This window comes from Hypoxylon trugodes, assembly GCF_022578975.1.
Source record: "Hypoxylon trugodes strain CBS 135444 unplaced genomic scaffold F4822scaffold_2, whole genome shotgun sequence".
NCBI classification, from domain to species: domain Eukaryota; kingdom Fungi; phylum Ascomycota; class Sordariomycetes; order Xylariales; family Hypoxylaceae; genus Hypoxylon; species Hypoxylon trugodes.
Window position 1 is genome coordinate 2,321,869 of NW_026250017.1, and position 19,529 is coordinate 2,341,397.

The window sequence follows — 19,529 nt, forward strand, 5'->3', positions numbered from 1 at the left end:
CCGCCTCGGGGGATATCGGTTGAGTTAGTGATTCTAAGTACGCTGATAGTAGACCTATGCCCTGCGCAGCCCATTACCTAAGGCCTATACCCTGCTATGCGTAGCGCAATTAGTGTGCTGTAATTATAAAAGGGACCCCACGCTTCGGGTCAATTCTACCAGGTTTCCCCTCATATTGTCCCCATTGTCCCCTCTCAGGCCGCTAACGATAGCTCCCAAATTTTCGGAAATCCTACTACTGAGCTACGACGGCCGCTTTCCCGCCAATGAAATGGCAGCAAGCTATAGAAGAGGTCGATGGAATAAAATTTTAGTTAATAGTATCGGGACTGCTATCCCGAAGTCTTTCAACGGTTTCTCTAGGGCGGGTAGAGACGCCATTCCTTAATCCCTGGTTGAGCGGGCTTGGCATAGAGCGTTATGGCTTGGTCAGTTTAACTTGTAGACTCTGAGAAGTCCCAGGTATGGAAAGATCCGCGTCATAGATGGGAGATTTTATACTAATCCCACGTGCCAGGTAACCAGGAACCCAGTTAGTTACTAGAGAGTCAAGTTGAATTGGACGAATATGGGGGCCTTCAAGTGGAGCAGAGTATGATTAACTTCCCCCTGGGGTATGTCACTAGACCCGGAAGACTAACCCATGGGGATGTATATCCCCGGATGAGCTCAAGGCTGGCCCTGTAAGTTGGGTCCGATTTCTATCCCATGGAGTGTAGTCTAACGCGTCAACGGGCAAATGTATATGTTGAATCCACTGGTAACATCGCAGTTTGCCGAACGCTAGGAAATCAGCGATCCGACCCCAGGATGCTTGGAGGTACTGCAAGTTGGGTATATATCAAGGTATTTATAATGGATAGGCCTTAATAGTAGAGGCAACCTTTTTACCAGCCTCAGATTTTTCGTGGTGTTCCTGCTTCTGGTTTGTGACGGATAATAGTAATCACCTATTCGCAGGATCGCTTCACAATGAAGGCCGCCGACCAATCTGCCAATATGACGGGCCACATCGACCAAGTCGAAGATCTCAACAATGCCGACCTTTCGAAGGCTATCGACAAGGCGTTCGCCTCTGGCGCTGCAGTACAGATGAGATCGTCGTTGGATGATTTACCAACGTGGAAAGCCATACGCATTTACTGGCGTATCTCATTGATCTGTATGCTGTGTGCGTTTGGTGGTGCGCTAGAGGGTTACCGTACGTTCATATTCTGCCAATATTGTCAGCTTTCGCTAACTTTAGATTTAAAATAAAGAGGTTGCGATTGCAAGTTCCATTGTGTCGAACAAGGGCTTCATTCGTCAAATGTCTGGTGGTGCTACTGCTCTCAACCCTAGTCATGTGGCTGTTTGGGGAGGCATGCTGTCGACAGGTCAACTCGTCGGAGTGGGTTTTCTTCAGTTAGCAACCGACAGACTAGGTCGTAAGGTAGCCATGCACATAACTTGGCTAACACTCTGTATTGTAAGCTGCGCATCCTTTATTCACATGAACCAATTATTTACTAAGTCTTAATAGGCGGTAGCACTGGAGTCGGCGGCATCTAACTGGCTTTACTGGCTCTTCGCTAAACTCATCGGAGGAGCAGGCCTGGGCATGATGCAAGCGACTTATCCTCTTTACATTTCTGAGCAGTCGCCCACTCAAATTAGAGGTTTTCTAACTGCTTCATACATGTTGTGAGTGAATTGAATAGAGGCTTCCACGTTCCTTCTCCTGACAGGTTACAGTTGGTATGTCGGCGCACAGATATTCGCACCTCTCGCTCTACGACAATTGGCTATCACCGATCCATATGACTTCAAGATTACCATCTACACGCAGTGGGGTATGCTGGCCGCCTTGCTACTCATCAACATTTATATCCCGGAGAGTCCTTGTGAGTTTTCAAGAACCAATATTACGTCTTAGTCAGGGCTAACACGAAATCAGGGTGGCTCGTCCAGAGGAGTAGGTATGATAACGCAGAGAAAGTGTTGGCCTCCACACATAAGGATATACCCGATTATGATGTGAAAAGTGAATTGGTGAGTTATAAAGGACTCTATTCCATTTCTAGGCTCTAGCTAACTGAATCCAGTCAATTATTGTCGCCACAGTCGAACACGAGCGATTCATCACGACGGAAACCAAGAATCAAATAGCCCAAATCTTCAAAGGCGTCAATGCTTGGCGACTCTTCATCGCATTCTGGCCGAAAGCAATGCAGCAACTCGCTGGACAGTCTGTTACCAACAATTATGCCACGTACTTTTGTGAGTTGACTTATAGTCGGATGCCGTATGTTGTCGCTAATAGAATCTAGTCCAATTGGCGGGAAACGCTGCCCCATTCACTGTTACAATTATTCTCGCCGTCTGTCAACTCGTTGGAGTCCTCTCAAGCTCTCTCATTTCAGATAAATTCGGTCGTCGATGGCTTACTCTAGGTCTATTTGGAGCCGGAACTGTGGCAATTCTCGGCATTGGTATCCTAGGCTCTTTCGACTACCAGAGCGAAAAGTTGGGTAGCGTTCTGGTACGTAAACCCCCGCTTGCAGTCACACTGAACCATGCTAAGCTTTATAGGTATTCTTCGCATGTGTATCGAATTTTGGGGTCATTGGCGGTGCTGGAGTCGCATACTCTTACGTTGTCGATATCCCTAGCCAACAACTTCGATCAAGAACGGCTTCGATCGCGCTTATGGGATCCTACTGTCTTGGCCTCATTTTCAACTACACGGTCCCACTTATGCTCAAAGTTTGGAGTGTGCAAACAGGATACTTGTAAGTAAACATTTCTGTCTACTCGTAAGACATCGTACATTTCTGACCCCATTCACTAGCTTCGGAGCCGCCGGTGCCATCTCGTGTGTTGTCGGATTCTTCGTCCTTCCAGAGATCACCCGTCGAACACCCGCTGAGATTGATGAGATGTTCCAGGATAAAGTCGCACCCCGCAAATTCCGAAAGCATGTCACTCAAGTCCAGCTGTTCCTCGTTGATAAGGAAAACATGGAGCGGGTTCCAGGGGATGAAAAAGCCTGAAAACGCTCGTCGGAACGATTCCGGGTATCTTTTACGCCACCCCACGCCGGTTCGGGGAACGAAAATCGGACCCAGGCAGTCGATGTACATTGTCTGTAAATATACCTGGCTACTCCTGGCCCTTTTTCGATCTCTTATACGATGGGCTCAAATTAGTACGTAAATAAAAAATTATTTGGTTTTTATGGTCGAAGTGGTTTATTAATGAGTGAATGCTCCGTGAATACTGCCCCCCCAATCCTAATCTAATAAACCGTGTACAGAAAAAAAAGATGAATATTGGTACAATATAACATACAACCTGAACACATTCCATAATGGTCTCACCCCTCCTAAGGAAGAAATTCAGGCCCTATTTCCATCCCCTAATCTAGCAGCTGCAACCACACTTGTCGCAGTTTCCACCCGACTTCTGCCCGCAATCGTAAGAAGTCAGGCAATCCGAATCCTTGCTGCAAGTATACCAATCACCAAACCCGCCATTACGCGCAGTCCAGCACCAAGGACCATCACCACACGACTTCCAGCAGTAACCGTTATCGCAACCTCCAGGGTTACCATGCACGCAGGTTCGCTCCACGAGGCCTACGCTACGCCCCGTGAGGTCGACGCGGCCGAGGGGATGCTCGCTGCACTTGCGCACGGCGCTTGGGTCCACGCCTTCGGGGACATTGGTTGTGTTCATTAGGCCTGAGGGCCCGCAGTCTTCGTTTAGGACTGCTGGGGAGGGGGACGCAGATATGTTGAGGATTTGAGCGGCGAGGAGGAGGATGGCGCAGTTGGTCTTCATTTTGATGCTGGGGGGTTTGTTGGCTTGTAGAGAAAGATAGAGGTTTAGTTGGCTTGATTGGTTATGAATGTGTGTTTGAATAAGTTGTGGTTTTTCTTGTGGATGTGACTTGATGGTTTGAGTTCAGGACTCTAAAGGGGATGGACTGCTATCCTTATATATCCAAAGCGTCTACCAATAATCCATATCGAGGATCATGGTTCCTGAGAAGACCATTGCTTCATTCGCAAGAAAGATATGCAGCTACTGATGCCTCGCTAACTCTTGCTGGTGTAACCTCGCTTCGAACGGTATCCGTCGGACAATACGCCGTAATTATCGTAAGATAGATTAACTAGTAGTTCATGTCTATCAAAATATCTAAGTAATCTGACTTAGAGAGCCAAAGGATTTGACTTGACCTCATACATTTACTAGTTATCCAGCCACTCAGCAGTAAGAGATGATGTCTCCATATATTATAATAGGGTAACACAAGAGACGTAATAGTGAAATGAAGTCTACCTACACAGGAAAGAAAAGACTCGCTACCGCTTGCCTTTACAGTCTACTCGATGCTTTGACGATTTTTCTTTTTAGTTACTATTTACCAGTATGTCGCCCTTTTCATACTCAGCACTAAGGGGCTGTCATACCTAGCCACCACAGGTGGAGGTTCCATCGTCAGTCTTGTACGATTGCGTCCCTGAAGATCTTGCTATTATTATTTCCTGTATCACTCATAAGACATTCATAAGAACCTAACTTGTGTGACTCTCTGTCTTACGGAAAGGGTAACAACGGTTCACAACCAAATATTACGTTATAAGATATGCTGTTAGGGCTGACTAACCTAGCATAGCCAACTTGTCTCAATTAATATGTAATTCGTTTGTATAATTTCAATACCTTAGAAGATGGAGCCTGAAGTAGCTAGCTAGAATATTATACCGTGTTGTCGATTAATCTTATACGATGTACAGTTGGATATGTTATGAATCGTCTGAAAGCGAAGCTGAACTTTCTACATAATAATAGTAACTGATGCTTAGGCTAAGAATACCTAGGTTTCATCACATAAAGTATACCATCTGCTATATTGACAACAGGATGCTCTAAGTTTAGTAATCGAGTGAACACCTTCGGCGACTCCTATTGTTGAAGACTGCTGATATCTGTTTGTTACATATCAAGCTTTTAATAGCATATTATAAACTTATCGTAACTACTGTATTTATCTAAAAGGAGTATATATCTGTATATTGTGACTTATCTTCCACGTGGGGTTACTCAACAAGTATAAATCCGAATGAATGCCGTTGATTCCATGGTTAGAATGTACCTGGTTCCATAAATATCTTTCGAGCTTTTGATTAAGAGGCTCTGGCCAGGTTTTATGGGATGAGTCATAGTGAAATATTTCATTGTATGGCGATTGTATATTATAACTATGACAACATCCCCTGATGCTTACATAGTCACGGTTATATTGTTGTTACGAAATCGTATGCCGTCGTCCTCTAATTTGGAACTGATGGACTAGAGAGTATAAGAGTATGCTTGCGATGGTATATTGTTTTCTAGTAAAGCATAACCCCTTCGCTTTCTACTGATCTAGAGCAATGACTCACCCATAATTTACACCACACCTTACGCTTGGGGCGACGCGCTAGGACGACGAAATTCAGGATTCATTAGTATATCATAAACTTTCGCAGCCGTAATTGCGTAGGTCGATGCAAAATTGAGCCTATATTTTATCTGCTCCGGTCTTCTTTGCTGGAATTTTCGGGGGGTTATTGTGTTGTAATAATTGCATTCCTTTTCCTCTGGTCAACACAATAGCTCGCGTATTTCATCGCTACCACCGCATCACTAAAGCGTTATGTATCATATCGAGCTGTTAAACCCACCTAGGGTGCCAAGCCCATCTGGGCCGGAGGACATACTAATCGACATAGACTCCACGTTCTCACCTTATACGGTGCCTAAAGACTCGTATTCAGGCCCGAGGTACACGGACCACATAGACTGGAACCAGAAATATGTTACCTGCGTCGCATCCACCCTCCTAACCCCCGAAGAGCTGGAATTAGTCCGGGGCCATCTCGAAGACCGATTCCACGAGGAAGTATGCGGTAGGCTACGTTACCGCCAAACGTTCCTATCGGGCTGGGCGCGTAGTCTGCTAATGGCGCCAGCGCCCCAGTATCAATTCAATGTCCCCATATGTTGGTCCCCCGATATTTTCGACTACGCCAACAAGCAGACTGCTGTGTATTTCGTGGGCGGCGGTCCCAATCCCGAATCCGTTGGCCACCGTCATGGCTACAGTGACAGCCGGTTAGGCTGCTATATTTACCGTTTATGGTATACGCTGCACGGCGGGCGACCCAATCTACAGCGACAACATTTCTTCGCGAAGGCGTTGCGCCTACCGAAGAGCGAAGCCGCGGACTGGATTATTCCTCAACTTTTGGTTGATCACCACCGGCTCTGCGATGCAACGGAGACGTGTCTCGAGAATGATGTTGTGCGGTTGTATTGCGAGGATTCTGCTAACCATAATTTTCCCGCCGCCGGATGGGACGGCGAAGACGTGGCGTGATCACGGCTTGTCTTTGGGCCATTTGTTCCGCGCCGTGATCCTTGTGGCCGATGAGAACGTGTTGCCCGAGGTGTGCCCAATACAGCCGGTTCCGCAATTCGAAGGACACAACACTGGCTGGAGCGGCTGATGCCTGAGTGTAGCGTGCTGATGGTGCGGACTGGGAATGATGTACATCTTAGCCGGCCCGTTTCATTTGAGGGGTTAGTTAGGGAAGGGAAAACATTTCCATTAGGTTTAGAAGAGGGAAAGTTAGCTGAAGGGTTCGACGTCGTGCGGGTAAAGGTTGCGGTGGCGATGCGCTTTCTGTTCGACCTACAGGCTAGAGAAGAGGCTGCTATTCCAAGCTTGCGACAGGAATCAGCCGAGCTAACGGAGGAGCGCGAGAGAGCTTGCCATGCTTGGGTCGAAAGCGTGCTACAACATGCCTCTCTCTCGGAAGTTGGGATCGACGGAAATGAGTTTACATGGGAGGCGGTGCGGCGGATGTGGGCCAAACGAGATGGTGAGATCTTCAATCGTCGCATCCAGGACGAGACACGATTAATGCCGCTATACTCATGGTGGTGGGCTACGGTGAAGCCTATGAAAATAAACTCTCTTTAGGATGACGGTATCATGCTGGGATTTAGAAAGCAATATTATTCCTACGACTTCTACATATATTGATCATTTTCGCTAGTCGGGTTTGTGTTTTTTAACCCGCAGCTTGCGTCTCTATTCGTGATAGGTAGCCACTGGAATTTATGTGCTAGGAACAGAGCAATATGACGGTCAAGTAAGAGTTGAATGATGATGAATTAAGAGAGAGAGAGCTAAGCTATGAAGAGTAGAGAGATACATAATAACCGGGCGCCACCGGACGCCAGCTCATCACATTTCCCCTTTCATAAAAGAAAAGAAAGGAGACATCTATGCGTGCTTGCCGTACTGTTCTCCACGACTTTTCGGAGGACGCCCTCGTCTACGTTTTTGCGGTTGGTTATCCTCAGGTTCCTTGCCGGCAGCGATGTCAGCATCGGCTGCCTTTTGATCTTCCTTGTTGCCATAGTTAGCGACGGCATCAGCGGGAGGTGCATCCGCTTTTCTCTTTGCCGGGGTCGTCGATGGTGTATCCGTCTGCTTGATTGCAGCAGCAGCAGTGGCCTTTGCTTTGTATAACTTCAAGACCTCCTCCATTGTGGCTTCAAGATTATTATGGAAGTGCTGGGACTGCGGGGAATGTTTTTTTATAGGGGATATACGGCTAAGACGGGCCAAATTAGGACCCGCCCATGACATCAATTGATCCCTAACACGCCAATTCTCCCAGTAAAACCAGCGCTATAGTACTGTACCTAGAGATAAATTAGGCACGTCGAAAATACCGTACCTATGAGACATGCTCGACCTGCTAGGTACTAAGAAATAGTAGAAATTTATTTTCAATTATAACCAATTAAACCTTCATAACTTTACAAAGGAGAGAAAAAGGAAGAAAAGAAAGAAAAGAAAGAAGAGAAAAAAAGAGAAAAAGATAATAAGTGATAATATTAAAATAAATACAAGGCATTGAGTGCTATGGTTTAGTGAGCTTTAGTGAGTAGCTCCAGTGGTTGAACCCCCCTCCCCCCCTATAAATTATAGCGGGTGGTTGCGCTGTAAAATCATCGACAGATGCTGGATTGCTCGCTGAAATATGGCGCTTTATTTACAGTGATTCTTAACCCCGGAGCCTGCTCGGGTCGACCGCTGTAGTTATCGAGAGATAAGCATTAACCCTCGCTGTAATTTCAGTAGGCTTTAACGGGGCTCCTTAGGCTATTCGTTCCTCGCTGTAAACACATTTATATAAAAACAGGTAGATCTCGCGACATAAATTTCCTTATCCCGTTCAACTGTGCCACACGTCCGCATTTGTAACTCGTCACAATACCTGACTAGGTACCTACGCACCTACCAAGGTTGGTAGAGAGAATCAGATCTCTATCTTGGTTCGGTCTGTCGGTAAATAGCCGCGATTGCGCGATGAGACTGATTACTGGTCCGCCTTATATACGGCGGGGCGACAACACGACGATTTTAATAATCTTGGAAGGGTGTTGGTTACATTTTAAATTGCAATCTTATAACATCAACTCATTACTATCCTCACAATTATTCTCTACAAATTAGAACTAATCCCTCTTCTTCTTGTCATTCTAATGTGGCCATGTCAAACAATAAGCGGACAGTCCTCATAACCGGTTGCTCAGATGGAGGGCTGGGTGCTGCCCTCGCAATAGCCTTTCAGAAGGCCGGCCTTCACGTATACGCAACGGCTCGGGATACCTCGAAGATGGCCAATCTAAAATCTTTAGGCATCGAAACTATGGCTCTAGATGTGCTATCCGATTCATCTATTGCCGCCTGTGTTAAGAAATTGTCGAGTCTTGATATCCTGGTCAACAACGCGGGGCAATATTACCCTATGACAGCGGCGGATATCGACATCGCAGAAGCTAAGAAAGCCTTCGACATCAACGTATGGGCGCATATTGCCGTAACGCAGGCTTTCCTACCGTTATTGGTGAAGTCGTCGGACGCCATGATTGTGTTCAATACGTCCGCTGCCAGCGTTGTGCCCATCCCATTCCAAGTCTCATACAACGCTTCGAAAGCCGCCCTAGCGATGTTCGCGTACAACATGCGATTTGAGCTGGAGCCGTTCGGAATCAAGGTCATCGACCTGAGAGGCGGCTTGATTAAATCTGATTTGGTAAGGAATATGCAGCAATCGCGCTCACATCCACTGCCGCCGGGCTCTATCTACGAACCCGCAAGAGAGTTAATTGAAAAGGCAATGCGAAGGGAGGGACTTGAGAATGAGGGGACACCAGCTCATGAGTGGGCGGGGCAGGTTGTGCAGGACTTGTTGAAGAAGAGCCCACCGTCTGTCATTTGGAGGGGCGCAACAGCGCTAGCCGCCCGGATCGCCGCGGTGGTGCCCTTCGGCCTGTTTGATGGAACGATTAGGAAGTTGAATGGATTGGATGTTGTTGGACAAGTTATTCAGAAAGCTTCGAAAGAGCAATCATAGGGTAAATACTTTCTGAGCACCTTATAAGGATTCGGGATGGTAATCTCTAAGGTATTAGACTATCCTATCAGCCGACATTTCGAGATGGCGCAAGAATAATTATGCGCCAGAAAGCGAATGGGTCAGTCACATAGCAGCCAGTGCCATGGAAGATTTGAATTTTGCTTTCCGTCAATAGACCGCGAACTTCGATGGCGTAACGAAGCATGCATATCTTAAAATTCAGGCCTTTATCAAGTTTCCCATTGGTGGGACAAGTCTTCCCATCGAACGTGCATATGACACCGATCACAGCGCTGCGATTCCAGAGGCTCATTGACCACGGAAACCGATATACCCTTCTTTTTAGCATAGACATGCAAGAGCTCCGAAATATGATAGTTGCGAGTCCGCATGCCTTCGGTCAAACATAGCCGTTGCCACGGTCTGCTCTTTTGGTAGTGCGTATACCCATCCTACGGCGTATTCCCAATGGGAATAAAGACTCGGTATCCATATGAAATCTTTGACTGTACAAGCACGGGGACGATTCTGTGGCGAGTAATTTATAATATACGATGTTTAATGGCCACAATCAATCTATCCCTCAAAAACGATATTGTTGAACTCAAGGCTCTAGTGATTAAAGAAGAACAAGAAAAAAAGAAGAGAAGAGGGTTAGGTACTTATGCGCCCGGGCGTTTTCGTATAGTTATTGCCACCCTCATATGAATACCTAGGTAATATCCATTGATACTGACAGAATCACTCTATAAAAAGCAGCGCTATCGTATGTAAACGATACTCCTAATATCTTATTGTTCTGATTAATCCGCTATCGCAGTACGGTATATTCCCATGCAAACTTCTCAATTAGAGAAAAGGGGAAAACGCGGCTCTTTCAATTTCAACGTCTCTTCAACTGGAAAAACGTATGTCAGCAAACTTTATGTTTTATTTGAATAAGAATTTATCTTAATGCGAACGTTTTTCTTCTACGCAATACCATTCTTAATTAGCCGTTTAATCCAGAATTGGGGATGCGGGTGGGGATTCCCTTATTTTTCACGATAGTTAACTCGTTTTTAGCAAGAGTGCGCTATATTCATAGGTACCATAGCGCTGAAACCCACTATACCCAGGTAGGTACCTCCTAAGGTGCAAGGCGAGCCTCTCCTTAGGGGGGACATGTGCTATAAAAGCATTATAACCCCACTAGCGTCCAATGCTGTCCAGAACTGTACTAAGCCCCCCCGCTGGAAAATGGACTGACCCCTTTCACATACATCACGGCAATAACTAAAAGAGCTAGCCACCCGACAATCCTCCCAGCCCACGCTATAGCCCCGCGAATCTTCGGTGAATTCATATTATTTATATGCGACAACTCCCGCTCGCGTGCAATTTCGACAACTCTTGCCAGCTCCGGCGCCGTTAGAGTCGCGGTATCCCTCTTCGCCGTATATGAAGTTCCATCAGATGGCCCCAAAACTGGAGCATCTCGATGGAAACCGCGATAACTATCAAATAGGGCCAGAGTTGCATGAAATGTGCCTGGAGCAACTACTGACTTGTGAAAGACATGCGTTGGAACCGTGTATGTCATGTTACGAGTATGGCTTGCAGCACTTTTTTGAACGATGTGAACCGGTTTGTTTTGGTTCGTGACCGTGGAAGACATCGGATGCACCTTATAGTTCTTCCCGCTTTCACCAGCCGTATTTGTGCTCCATGTGAGGGCATATTCGGAAAGTGTTATACTTGCATTGGTATCCTCTGGACAAGCTTCGTACGTATAATCTTTGCCCTCGCCTGCGAGAATCCAACTTTGGATAAAAGGTTGGTGCGAATGAATAGCCAGTTCAGGGGTCCCCCGACGGCCGTCGGCTTCCCATACATGAAGGCGAAAGAGTTCTTCGATGTTTCCATCTTTTATCAGGCTCGACAAAGCAATCGTGAGGAAGCCTTGTGAGCTACGAGACACTGTATAAGGTATTGAAGTGTCCGCCAAAGCCTCGTAAATTGTAGACCACACAAAATCAAGGTCTGCAGGATACACGGTGATGTTTCGGCGGCCTGTCTCACACAAGAATGCTATAGAAACGGCCAGACTTGCGCGATGGTATTGGCTTTCGCCGAAATCAAGGTTTTTGAGACGAGCATGCCAATTGCGGAGCGTGAGTGCTGGGGGGTCCTCGAGGGGCCGATTAGCACCAGCTTCTGTTGTGAGAATACGGGTAATATAATTGAGGTCGCCTTGGTCTGCTTTTGTGGCAACAGTAACCCCCTGTAGCTCACGAAGAACCGCGGATAACGAGATGTTGTCTTCGCTCTCTATCTCAATTTTTGAGTCGGGCTTTGGTGAGGCTTTGCTTATATTCCTGTTGTCTAGACCGCCGGCCCCCTCTGAGATACCAAGCTCACTGAAGTCTTTCATAATCTACAAATCCTTGTAAAATTACTTTTTTCTAGTAGGTAAATCGTTTACTTGTATCATCTGAAATTCGGTCGCGTCTAGCAACAATCTATCTCACAACTAGGTATGGCCAGACAATTATAGGAAAATTTCCCTGGCTGGGGCGGGGAAATTATAGGGAAAATTCGAAGGGGACAAGAGTCCAACGCTACGCCAGGCTGGCAACTGAAGCGTGGCAGCGGCTTGAATTTATGCCTATTGAATGCTACCTCTTGGTTACCTAGGTACCCTTGGGCACCCTAGGCTGAATAGGCAGAAACTCCGTCAACACATGCATTAATTGGTTGTGTGACTGCTATAAGTTAAGCCTCCAGGGTCAAGTGGCCAGCTGAACTGGCAGTCAACCTATTACCTATCTCTGCTCATGCAATAGCCCTGGCATAGCCACCGCACATGTTCACCTGCGTTGTATCATTTAATTGATCGAACCTATCAAATCCAAGCGAGTTGTGATATGCAGTCACCTTCACCGAATTTAGGGGATACTTTGCTGTATTATGATGGTGTGGCAACATAAAGGGGTATCAATTTTCGCTAGGAGTAAGCAGCATAACCCCCCTTTAGAAGTCTTAAGCAAGACTTAAAGCGCTAAAAATTCGGGAAATGCACATTTAAGGGCTAGATGCGTAGCATAGCCACCCTATCCATTGCTCTCGTGTAACTTCAGCCGTTGGCTTAGAATGAGTGGAAATACCGGCGTGCTGCGCGCCTCTTTAAAAAATGACGCCCACAGATTATACAACTCACATTTCTCGTGCTATAGGGCAAGCAGTTGTTTAATGCCACCGGCCGATTAGAGATCTTATTACCTAGGCACCTTGGTACTACAGATCTTCGTCACCTGCCCTGTGCGAAAGTGCCTCTTCTAAAGACGCCTTGCACCTTTAATGCCAAAGTACCCGCGGAGAACTACCCAGCCTTGTGTAGGTAGTCAGTGTTGCTGGGCTAACCTACTTGGAGTCAGAACATGGACGACGGGACTACCCAGGCTATCATATATCGCCATTCCGTTGCTTATCAAATATCGCAATATTATTCCCTTGGGGATACTAGGCACTTAGTCAATGTTACTAATATCACTGAGCTACACCAACAGTCGACTCTAGGTTGTTCACGAGACTTAGAGATAAGTGCACAGGCGTGTGATGGAGCTTGTTTTGGTAGGTGTTGTTATTCAGGCAATCCTATCAGGGCTATCCTCCCCTCCTTTCCCCCCTTTCATAAAACCATTTGATTCCATCTCCCACCACGTAAACTTGCTTTCTAGTTAGTAGGTTAGTAGATTAGTATATTGAAATGCTGTTATGTCAGTATCTCAATATCGTTAGTTTTCCCCTAATTAGCCAGTCCCGGCTCGATGACCCGCGCCGCTAACTAACTACCGAAGTACCTAAGGTATCTAGGTAGGCTAGTTTAATGTGTCCTTGATGAACTGGGCTTATATGATTAGTATGCTTTGTCAGTATTATAATATGTTGCCAATATGTTAGTACCTATCCCCCGACGTCAACCTGTCAGACTGCCAATTCGCATCCGAGTGTGTTAGTACGCCATCATGCCCGCCTAGGGGGAGGATAGCCCCAACAAACAAAAAAGAGGATTGCCTGAATAAAAACATCTTCAAACAGTTAGTTTAAGTTCGTTTTGCACGATATCTATAAATATCCGAAGCATACTATACTCAAGTTGCCCCCACTCAGCCTCATAGACTAGCCCTAGAATCCACCAATATCTTGCTCGTGCTCGACGGAAAGCTCCACAGCTATTAACTCGGGTCTGGAGGACAATGACGGTTAGATGCTTGTCGTAAGTAGTGTATACTTGTTTGGACGGAGTGTAGCACCTAAGTCTTGTGTAGTTTATGCTGTACTTCTTTGGGGCTACGATTAGCTAAGTACGACACGGCAGCAACATAACGACGTACCTTATTATAGGTCTTGTAGCGAAGTATGCCTTAAGACTCGGTTCAAGATATCGACATTGTCCTAACGCTGTGGAGTTATAATTGATTAGAGCATCGAGTTTCCCTTCGCGCGGTCGCCTGATAGGCAACGTGCCACGAGTAATGACAATGAAGCGATAGTTAGTGTTAGTATTGGTGGTTAGTGGATGTTAAAATGAACTTGAAGAAATCTTTCGAGCTCGAGATGTTAGGGCGGCCTATGCCATTGCTTGGGAAGTACGTCGGCGTCTAGGAAAATCTAGAAAGTTTACTTATTAGTGATGTTCCGACTATGTAGGTGTGGTGAAGAGTTCGTACTTCATGAGCCTCGATAGTAGGACTATGACCCTTCTTGTACCTAGTAGAGAAATAGTGACATTTATCCTAAGCGCCTATACTGTGGTGTTAGTCGGGCAATAGACCTCCAAATCTGTTAGCCTCGGGCGCCGCTGCTCTTAAGCTTCAGTCTTGTGAGTATGACATCGTGGAACATCGGGTCAGTCTTCGCAAGGAGAACCTGTGAGCTTGTGAGTAGCTGTCTGCGAAATGTTAGAAGGGTTCCCGACGACGAAAAGCCATCTGTTTAAAAAGAAGATGTGACTTCGCTCATAGATGATGAGCTGATGACAAACAACTCAATACTTTCCGAGGAGCGAGCGACGATTTTTAATACGCAACGAACGTAAACACGTCGACGCTGCGTCCAAGTCGAAGACACGGAAGTGTCCCGCTCTCCGACGGTAGAACACCATATGGGAAAAAATAGAAACCCAAGTCTGATACCATCCACTTGTCGGGCAAACATGACGCTGGTTGGGAGTTCCTCAGCTAGGACACTCAGCTAGGGCACCTGAAACTCATTGATAGGTACACTGGTAGAGTATAGAAATCAACGGCCACGGGTGTAGACCCGTTTCACTCTGAACCACGAGGTTTAGCCCTGGTGCGGACTAATCTATGACATCTAGAAAAATAATGCTAGATGCTCGTGGTAGGCTAAGGCGTTACGAGCCGGGTTATGCAGTATCGGTTGTCCCGAAGCGGTGAGAACTTAGGTTCCGTTGAGTAGATCCGGCAAAAGCGTGCATTGCATCGGAGGGACCCGTTTCTACGATGAAGAACAAGGGTCACTGCGACGATGATGGGGCTGAAGGATGTAAGCTTATCTTAATTAGTTAGCTAAGTAACAATACTGTGGCAAAAGATGCTAAATATGGATTGATGGAGATTGATATGACACCGGGTAGACCCATATTATATAATCTACCTATAAGTCAAGATATAGCCTCATTAAATCTACTTGATTAGATATTCCATGACCCAATTGCTGGGTATTTGTTCATGGTGATCGCTTTTCACGTGCTGGCGGCGCAGTTATTTTTATTAGTAACGCCTCATGATTCGAAACAGGCCAACATGGGATACTAATAACCTGGGGTTTTGTATGGGCTTGTTGGCTTTCACGAGTCTTTCAAACCCTAGGACTCAGTGTCGCATTTCCAGCGACTATGCGAAACAAGTTAGCGAAGGGTTCAATTGTAGTGTTAACATGTGTTACCTAGAGCTATCATCGGGTGAGTTGTACATACCTTTCTACTCTAGCTGCGGAACGATCATCGCGCGAATGTGTATATCGGGTGATGCCGTTTTTTGCATGGGGCGTGTAAAGAGCACGAATTTTTCCCCGGGTATGATGGCGCCATAGTTATTTAGGAAAGGTGAATCAAAGCTACCTAGGCAGCTAGGTAGTTGCGGAGGTCCTAGACGGTCCTAGGTTTATGAGAAGGGCCAGGGATGTTATGCGGCTATATTCAGCCCTCTCCCATTACAACACCAGTCTTCTGTTTCTCCTTTGCTTGTTTTTCTTGCTGTTCTTTTTCGCGTACAGGCCGTCTTTTCTGTCGAGGAGCTTGAACGGGGAATCGTTTTAATCCTCCGCATGTGTGGCATTTAACGATGAGCACGTCGGCCCATGGCTTCTTGCCATCCTTACTTTTATTTTCAACAGTCGAAGTGCTGGTCTCTCCTTCGATGAGTAAGCTATCGCAGAATTTGCAAATAGTATGCTTCATGGTAGGGGATAGACGGATTTGACTCTTCAAAGATGCTGCCCGAAGATCAGTGACGAAGCGTCGTGACAGTGCGCGATTAGCATGAGTCATGGGTGGTGTTTGCTTGTCTTGTTCCGCTGTCACTGCTGTTTTTGTTCCGGTTTTAGTTGTTGCTGCTGCTATTGTCTCATCTTCAGCACCTTCTAGACAGCTAGGACTATGTGCTACAACGCTAGACTCATTCGTTTTAGGGTGATTGGCTAGGTATGCGGCTGCCTGGTAGAGATAGGATATTCGGGAATAGATAGGCCGGTTCGGAATAGTGCCGGATCCTTTTGCTTTGGCCATGTCTTATTAAGAGTAGCCGCATCCACATGAATATGCACGAAATCATGTAGATGTATGTGAACGATAAATGTATTATGATGTAAATGTGTTGATGGTTGAAAGTTTCTCGGTGCAAAATCGTTTCCAGCTCCGTTCATCTACGGAAAGGGGACGCAGGCTGCCAGGCAGCGCGGGCAGGCGGGTAAGGGCGCTATGAGAGAAAAAATCTGGGGAAATTCTTCCATTGTTTAGCCGCACAATGCCATCCATCCAATGACGCAGTACACGGCCCCATTATTCTGTCCTCTATCACCTTTTTAGGTTAGTCTGATTGAAAACACGCTACTTATGTATATGTATCTAGGTACACGGTGCATCTAATGTTTTTGGGTAGGTACGCACGTACATGTGTACAGATTTACCTAGGTCGCGCATTCCATCAGCTAGCTCATGCAGGCCGAATTTACTTTTTTTTTTTCCCTTAGCATTACTCATCTTTTCCACTTTCCAGCCTTTTTCTTAACAAAAACAACTCTCTTTTTCCCTTTCCCATTCAACCTCGACCAGAGCCTTGTCGCACCAACTCTTGCGCATTGTCATCAACAACTGCCATTGCGTTTATTAGGCTCGAGCCATCTCTTCTAGCCTTGAGGCAGATTCTTTTTCTAACTCCTTATTTCTTTTTTAATTCTCGTCATCTCTTTCAATTCACCTCCATCTTGCGACATCTAACATCGCCACTATTTCCATCAACAAATCCATCAATATGTCTGCGGAAGAAGATCTGATCGACTACTCCGACGAGGAGCTGGCCACCAACGAGGCCACCACTACCACCAACGGAAAGAAGACCGACGCTGCCGCCGGCGGTAATTCTGTTGACAAGAAGGGATCATACGTCGGTATTCACGCCACCGGTTTCCGTGATTTCTTGCTCAAGCCTGAGCTTCTTCGCGCCATCGCCGACTGCGGATTCGAACATCCTTCGGAGGGTTAGTCTACATCTTACACGTTCCAGCTTATCAAAACAATCCATCCCTCCTTCAAGCGTCCGTCCATCTCGCAAGTAAATCGCAAGCATATGATAAGAAGAAAAACAAATATAAAAAGCAAAGGCCGTGGAGAAGCAAGAATGTCAACGCGTAAAATCACGCATTTTGGCTATATTTCTCGTGGTCGCCTCGCGACAAAGGATATTTAGAGTATCAATCTGTGTCGGCCTGTCTTACGACCCTAAGAAGACTCGTGTTTTATCGCGTTAGTCTTGGTGGTCTAGTATAGCTCATTCACGGCTTCGAGGACTGAGGATACCTGGTAAAGCGGTGTATCCTAACAGTGTAATTTCGCCGGAGGGACGGCTAGTCTTGGCTTCGAGCCAACGTATACGTCCCTGATAGTTGGTATTGCGAGCGAGCATACCATCTCTGTCCATCTGTAGATGGAACTGTCGAATAGGTTGTGGAGGAGGACTTATGATATTAGAACGATGCTGCGATGATGGACGGACCTTGTCGAATTCCTACTTTCGCGCCCCTCAACCTCTTGGAAAACCTATCTAACATTCGATCGATTCCTAGTTCAACAAACATGTATTCCCCAGGCTCTTCTCGGAGGTGATATCATCTGCCAAGCGAAATCCGGTCTCGGGAAGACAGCTGTCTTCGTCCTCACTACCCTCCAGCAAGTAGAACCCGTTGCTGGTGAATGCTCCGTCCTGGTCATGTGCCACACTCGTGAGCTTGCTTTCCAGATCCGAAACGAGTATAACCGTTTCAGCAAGTACATGCCCGATATCAAGACCGGCGTGTTCTATGGTGGTACTCCCATCCAGAAGGATGCCGAACTTCTTAAGAACAAGGAGACGCATCCCCACATCATCGTCGGCACTCCGGGTCGTCTCAACGCTCTTGTGCGAGACAAATACCTCCGCCTTACCAGCGTTCGAATCTTTGTTCTCGATGAGTGTGACAAGATGCTTGACGCTATCGGTAAGACTTTACCTGACCTCGATTTAAATTAATTCCCACTAACTTCCACAAGACATGCGACGAGACGTTCAGGATATTTTCCGAGCCACTCCGCAACAGAAGCAGGTCATGATGTTCTCCGCCACTCTCTCCGACGAAGTGAAGCCGATCTGCAAGAAGTTCATGCAGAACCCTACCGAGCATTACGTCGATGAAGACACCAAGTTGACCCTCCATGGATTGCAGCAATACTACATTAAACTCGATGAGCGCGAGAAGAACCGAAAACTTAACGAACTTCTCGACGAGTTGCAATTCAACCAGGTAATTATCTTCGTCAAGAGCACCATCCGTGCCACCGAGCTTGACAAGTTGCTCCGTGAATGCAACTTCCCATCCATCTCGGTTCACTCGGGAGTCAGCCAGGAAGAGCGGTATGTATAAATCGATGTATCCTAAAATCGGCCACTAACTAATCCATTATAGTATTAAACGATACAAGGAATTCAAGGAGTTCAACAAGCGCATCTGTGTCGCAACTGATGTGTTCGGTCGTGGTATCGACATTGAGCGTATCAACTTGGCCATCAACTACGATCTACCTGGCGATGCTGATTCTTACCTTCACCGTGTCGGTCGTGCCGGCCGATTCGGTACCAAAGGTCTGGCAATTTCCTTCGTGAGCACCGACGCGGACCAAGATGTCCTGAAGCAAATTGAGAAGCGATTCGAAGTCGCTTTACCGTAAGTTTTCACTTATTTCTATCATGGGTTATCGACACATTTACTAATTCATTCATCAGTGAATTCCCGAAGGATGGTATCGATGCTAGCACTTACATGGCCTCTTAAGTCTGTTTCGTGACTGACTTGCGCGGTTCTTGGCGCGCATCAAGCAATTTCGTGCAATCCAGGGGATTGATATTTGTGCGCCCATTCATCTCACGAAAAAGATTTGTTTTCCGAAAAGCAAGGTTTCATATGGCATCAGGGGCTTTCTGTACATTATAATCTTTCGGCTTGGAACGGGTGGCTGGCACAGTTTCACGGGGCCAGAGAGATTATCTGCTGAGGATGCCCTGATTCGTCGTGGCTTATTTTGAGCTCTCGCCATCAACGGCTTCGTAAACGGTTATGGTCCGTACTCCGATTTCGCGCAATTAATGAATAGACTGATATGAAGAAATATCCAGCATGCTCGTGAACATTTGCCTAAGTGATGTAGACCTAATTATAATATTCAAGCCAATGCTTTCATCAGTGTTTCAGATCGACACAACATTACACTGCATACACGACTTAGACCTCCTAATAGCCAAG

The 19,529-nt window shown here is 46.4% G+C and overlaps 8 protein-coding genes across 8 annotated transcripts; 4 read left to right on the forward strand and 4 right to left on the reverse strand.

The window, feature by feature from the left end:
* Nucleotides 1–972: 972 nt before the first annotated feature.
* Nucleotides 973–3,032, forward strand: F4822DRAFT_425618 (general substrate transporter; the record flags this gene model as incomplete). Its single annotated transcript, XM_051460369.1, has 9 exons — nt 973–1,201; nt 1,260–1,468; nt 1,523–1,683; nt 1,735–1,883; nt 1,937–2,031; nt 2,085–2,259; nt 2,310–2,521; nt 2,572–2,771; nt 2,831–3,032. The coding sequence occupies 9 exons, from the start codon at nt 973–975 to the stop codon at nt 3,030–3,032; spliced, it is 1,632 nt and encodes a 543-aa protein (XP_051318182.1).
* Nucleotides 3,033–3,217: 185 nt separating this feature from the next.
* On the reverse strand, nt 3,218–4,011 carry F4822DRAFT_128425 (uncharacterized protein). The gene has a single exon (XM_051452668.1). It carries the CDS (start codon nt 3,820–3,822, stop codon nt 3,403–3,405), a length of 420 nt encoding a protein of 139 aa, XP_051318183.1. The 5' UTR covers nt 3,823–4,011; the 3' UTR covers nt 3,218–3,402.
* Nucleotides 4,012–5,686: 1,675 nt separating this feature from the next.
* Nucleotides 5,687–7,015, forward strand: F4822DRAFT_425620 (uncharacterized protein; the record flags this gene model as incomplete). The annotated part of the gene is made up of 2 exons (XM_051460370.1): nt 5,687–6,405; nt 6,553–7,015. The coding sequence occupies 2 exons, from the start codon at nt 5,687–5,689 to the stop codon at nt 7,013–7,015; spliced, it is 1,182 nt and encodes a 393-aa protein (XP_051318184.1).
* A 306-nt stretch (nt 7,016–7,321) lies between these two features.
* F4822DRAFT_425621 (uncharacterized protein) lies at nt 7,322–7,690 on the reverse strand (the record flags this gene model as incomplete). The annotated part of the gene is made up of 1 exon (XM_051460371.1): nt 7,322–7,690. One exon carries the CDS (start codon nt 7,688–7,690, stop codon nt 7,322–7,324), a length of 369 nt encoding a protein of 122 aa, XP_051318185.1.
* Nucleotides 7,691–8,238: 548 nt separating this feature from the next.
* Nucleotides 8,239–9,501, forward strand: F4822DRAFT_128823 (NAD(P)-binding protein). Its single transcript, XM_051452673.1, has one exon. The coding sequence runs from the start codon at nt 8,601–8,603 to the stop codon at nt 9,465–9,467; it is 867 nt and encodes a 288-aa protein (XP_051318186.1). The 5' UTR covers nt 8,239–8,600; the 3' UTR covers nt 9,468–9,501.
* A 772-nt stretch (nt 9,502–10,273) lies between these two features.
* On the reverse strand, nt 10,274–12,064 carry F4822DRAFT_390965 (uncharacterized protein). Its single transcript, XM_051457079.1, has one exon. The coding sequence runs from the start codon at nt 11,881–11,883 to the stop codon at nt 10,690–10,692; it is 1,194 nt and encodes a 397-aa protein (XP_051318187.1). The 5' UTR covers nt 11,884–12,064; the 3' UTR covers nt 10,274–10,689.
* A 3,429-nt stretch (nt 12,065–15,493) lies between these two features.
* Nucleotides 15,494–16,482, reverse strand: F4822DRAFT_390970 (Rpr2-domain-containing protein). Its single transcript, XM_051457080.1, has one exon. It carries the CDS (start codon nt 16,261–16,263, stop codon nt 15,676–15,678), a length of 588 nt encoding a protein of 195 aa, XP_051318188.1. The 5' UTR covers nt 16,264–16,482; the 3' UTR covers nt 15,494–15,675.
* A 250-nt stretch (nt 16,483–16,732) lies between these two features.
* On the forward strand, nt 16,733–19,393 carry F4822DRAFT_390971 (ATP-dependent RNA helicase SUB2). The gene is made up of 5 exons (XM_051457081.1): nt 16,733–17,234; nt 17,820–18,230; nt 18,283–18,643; nt 18,696–18,953; nt 19,013–19,393. Exons 1-5 carry the CDS (start codon nt 17,009–17,011, stop codon nt 19,059–19,061), a joined length of 1,305 nt encoding a protein of 434 aa, XP_051318189.1. The 5' UTR covers nt 16,733–17,008; the 3' UTR covers nt 19,062–19,393.
* The last annotated feature ends 136 nt before the right edge of the window (nt 19,394–19,529 follow it).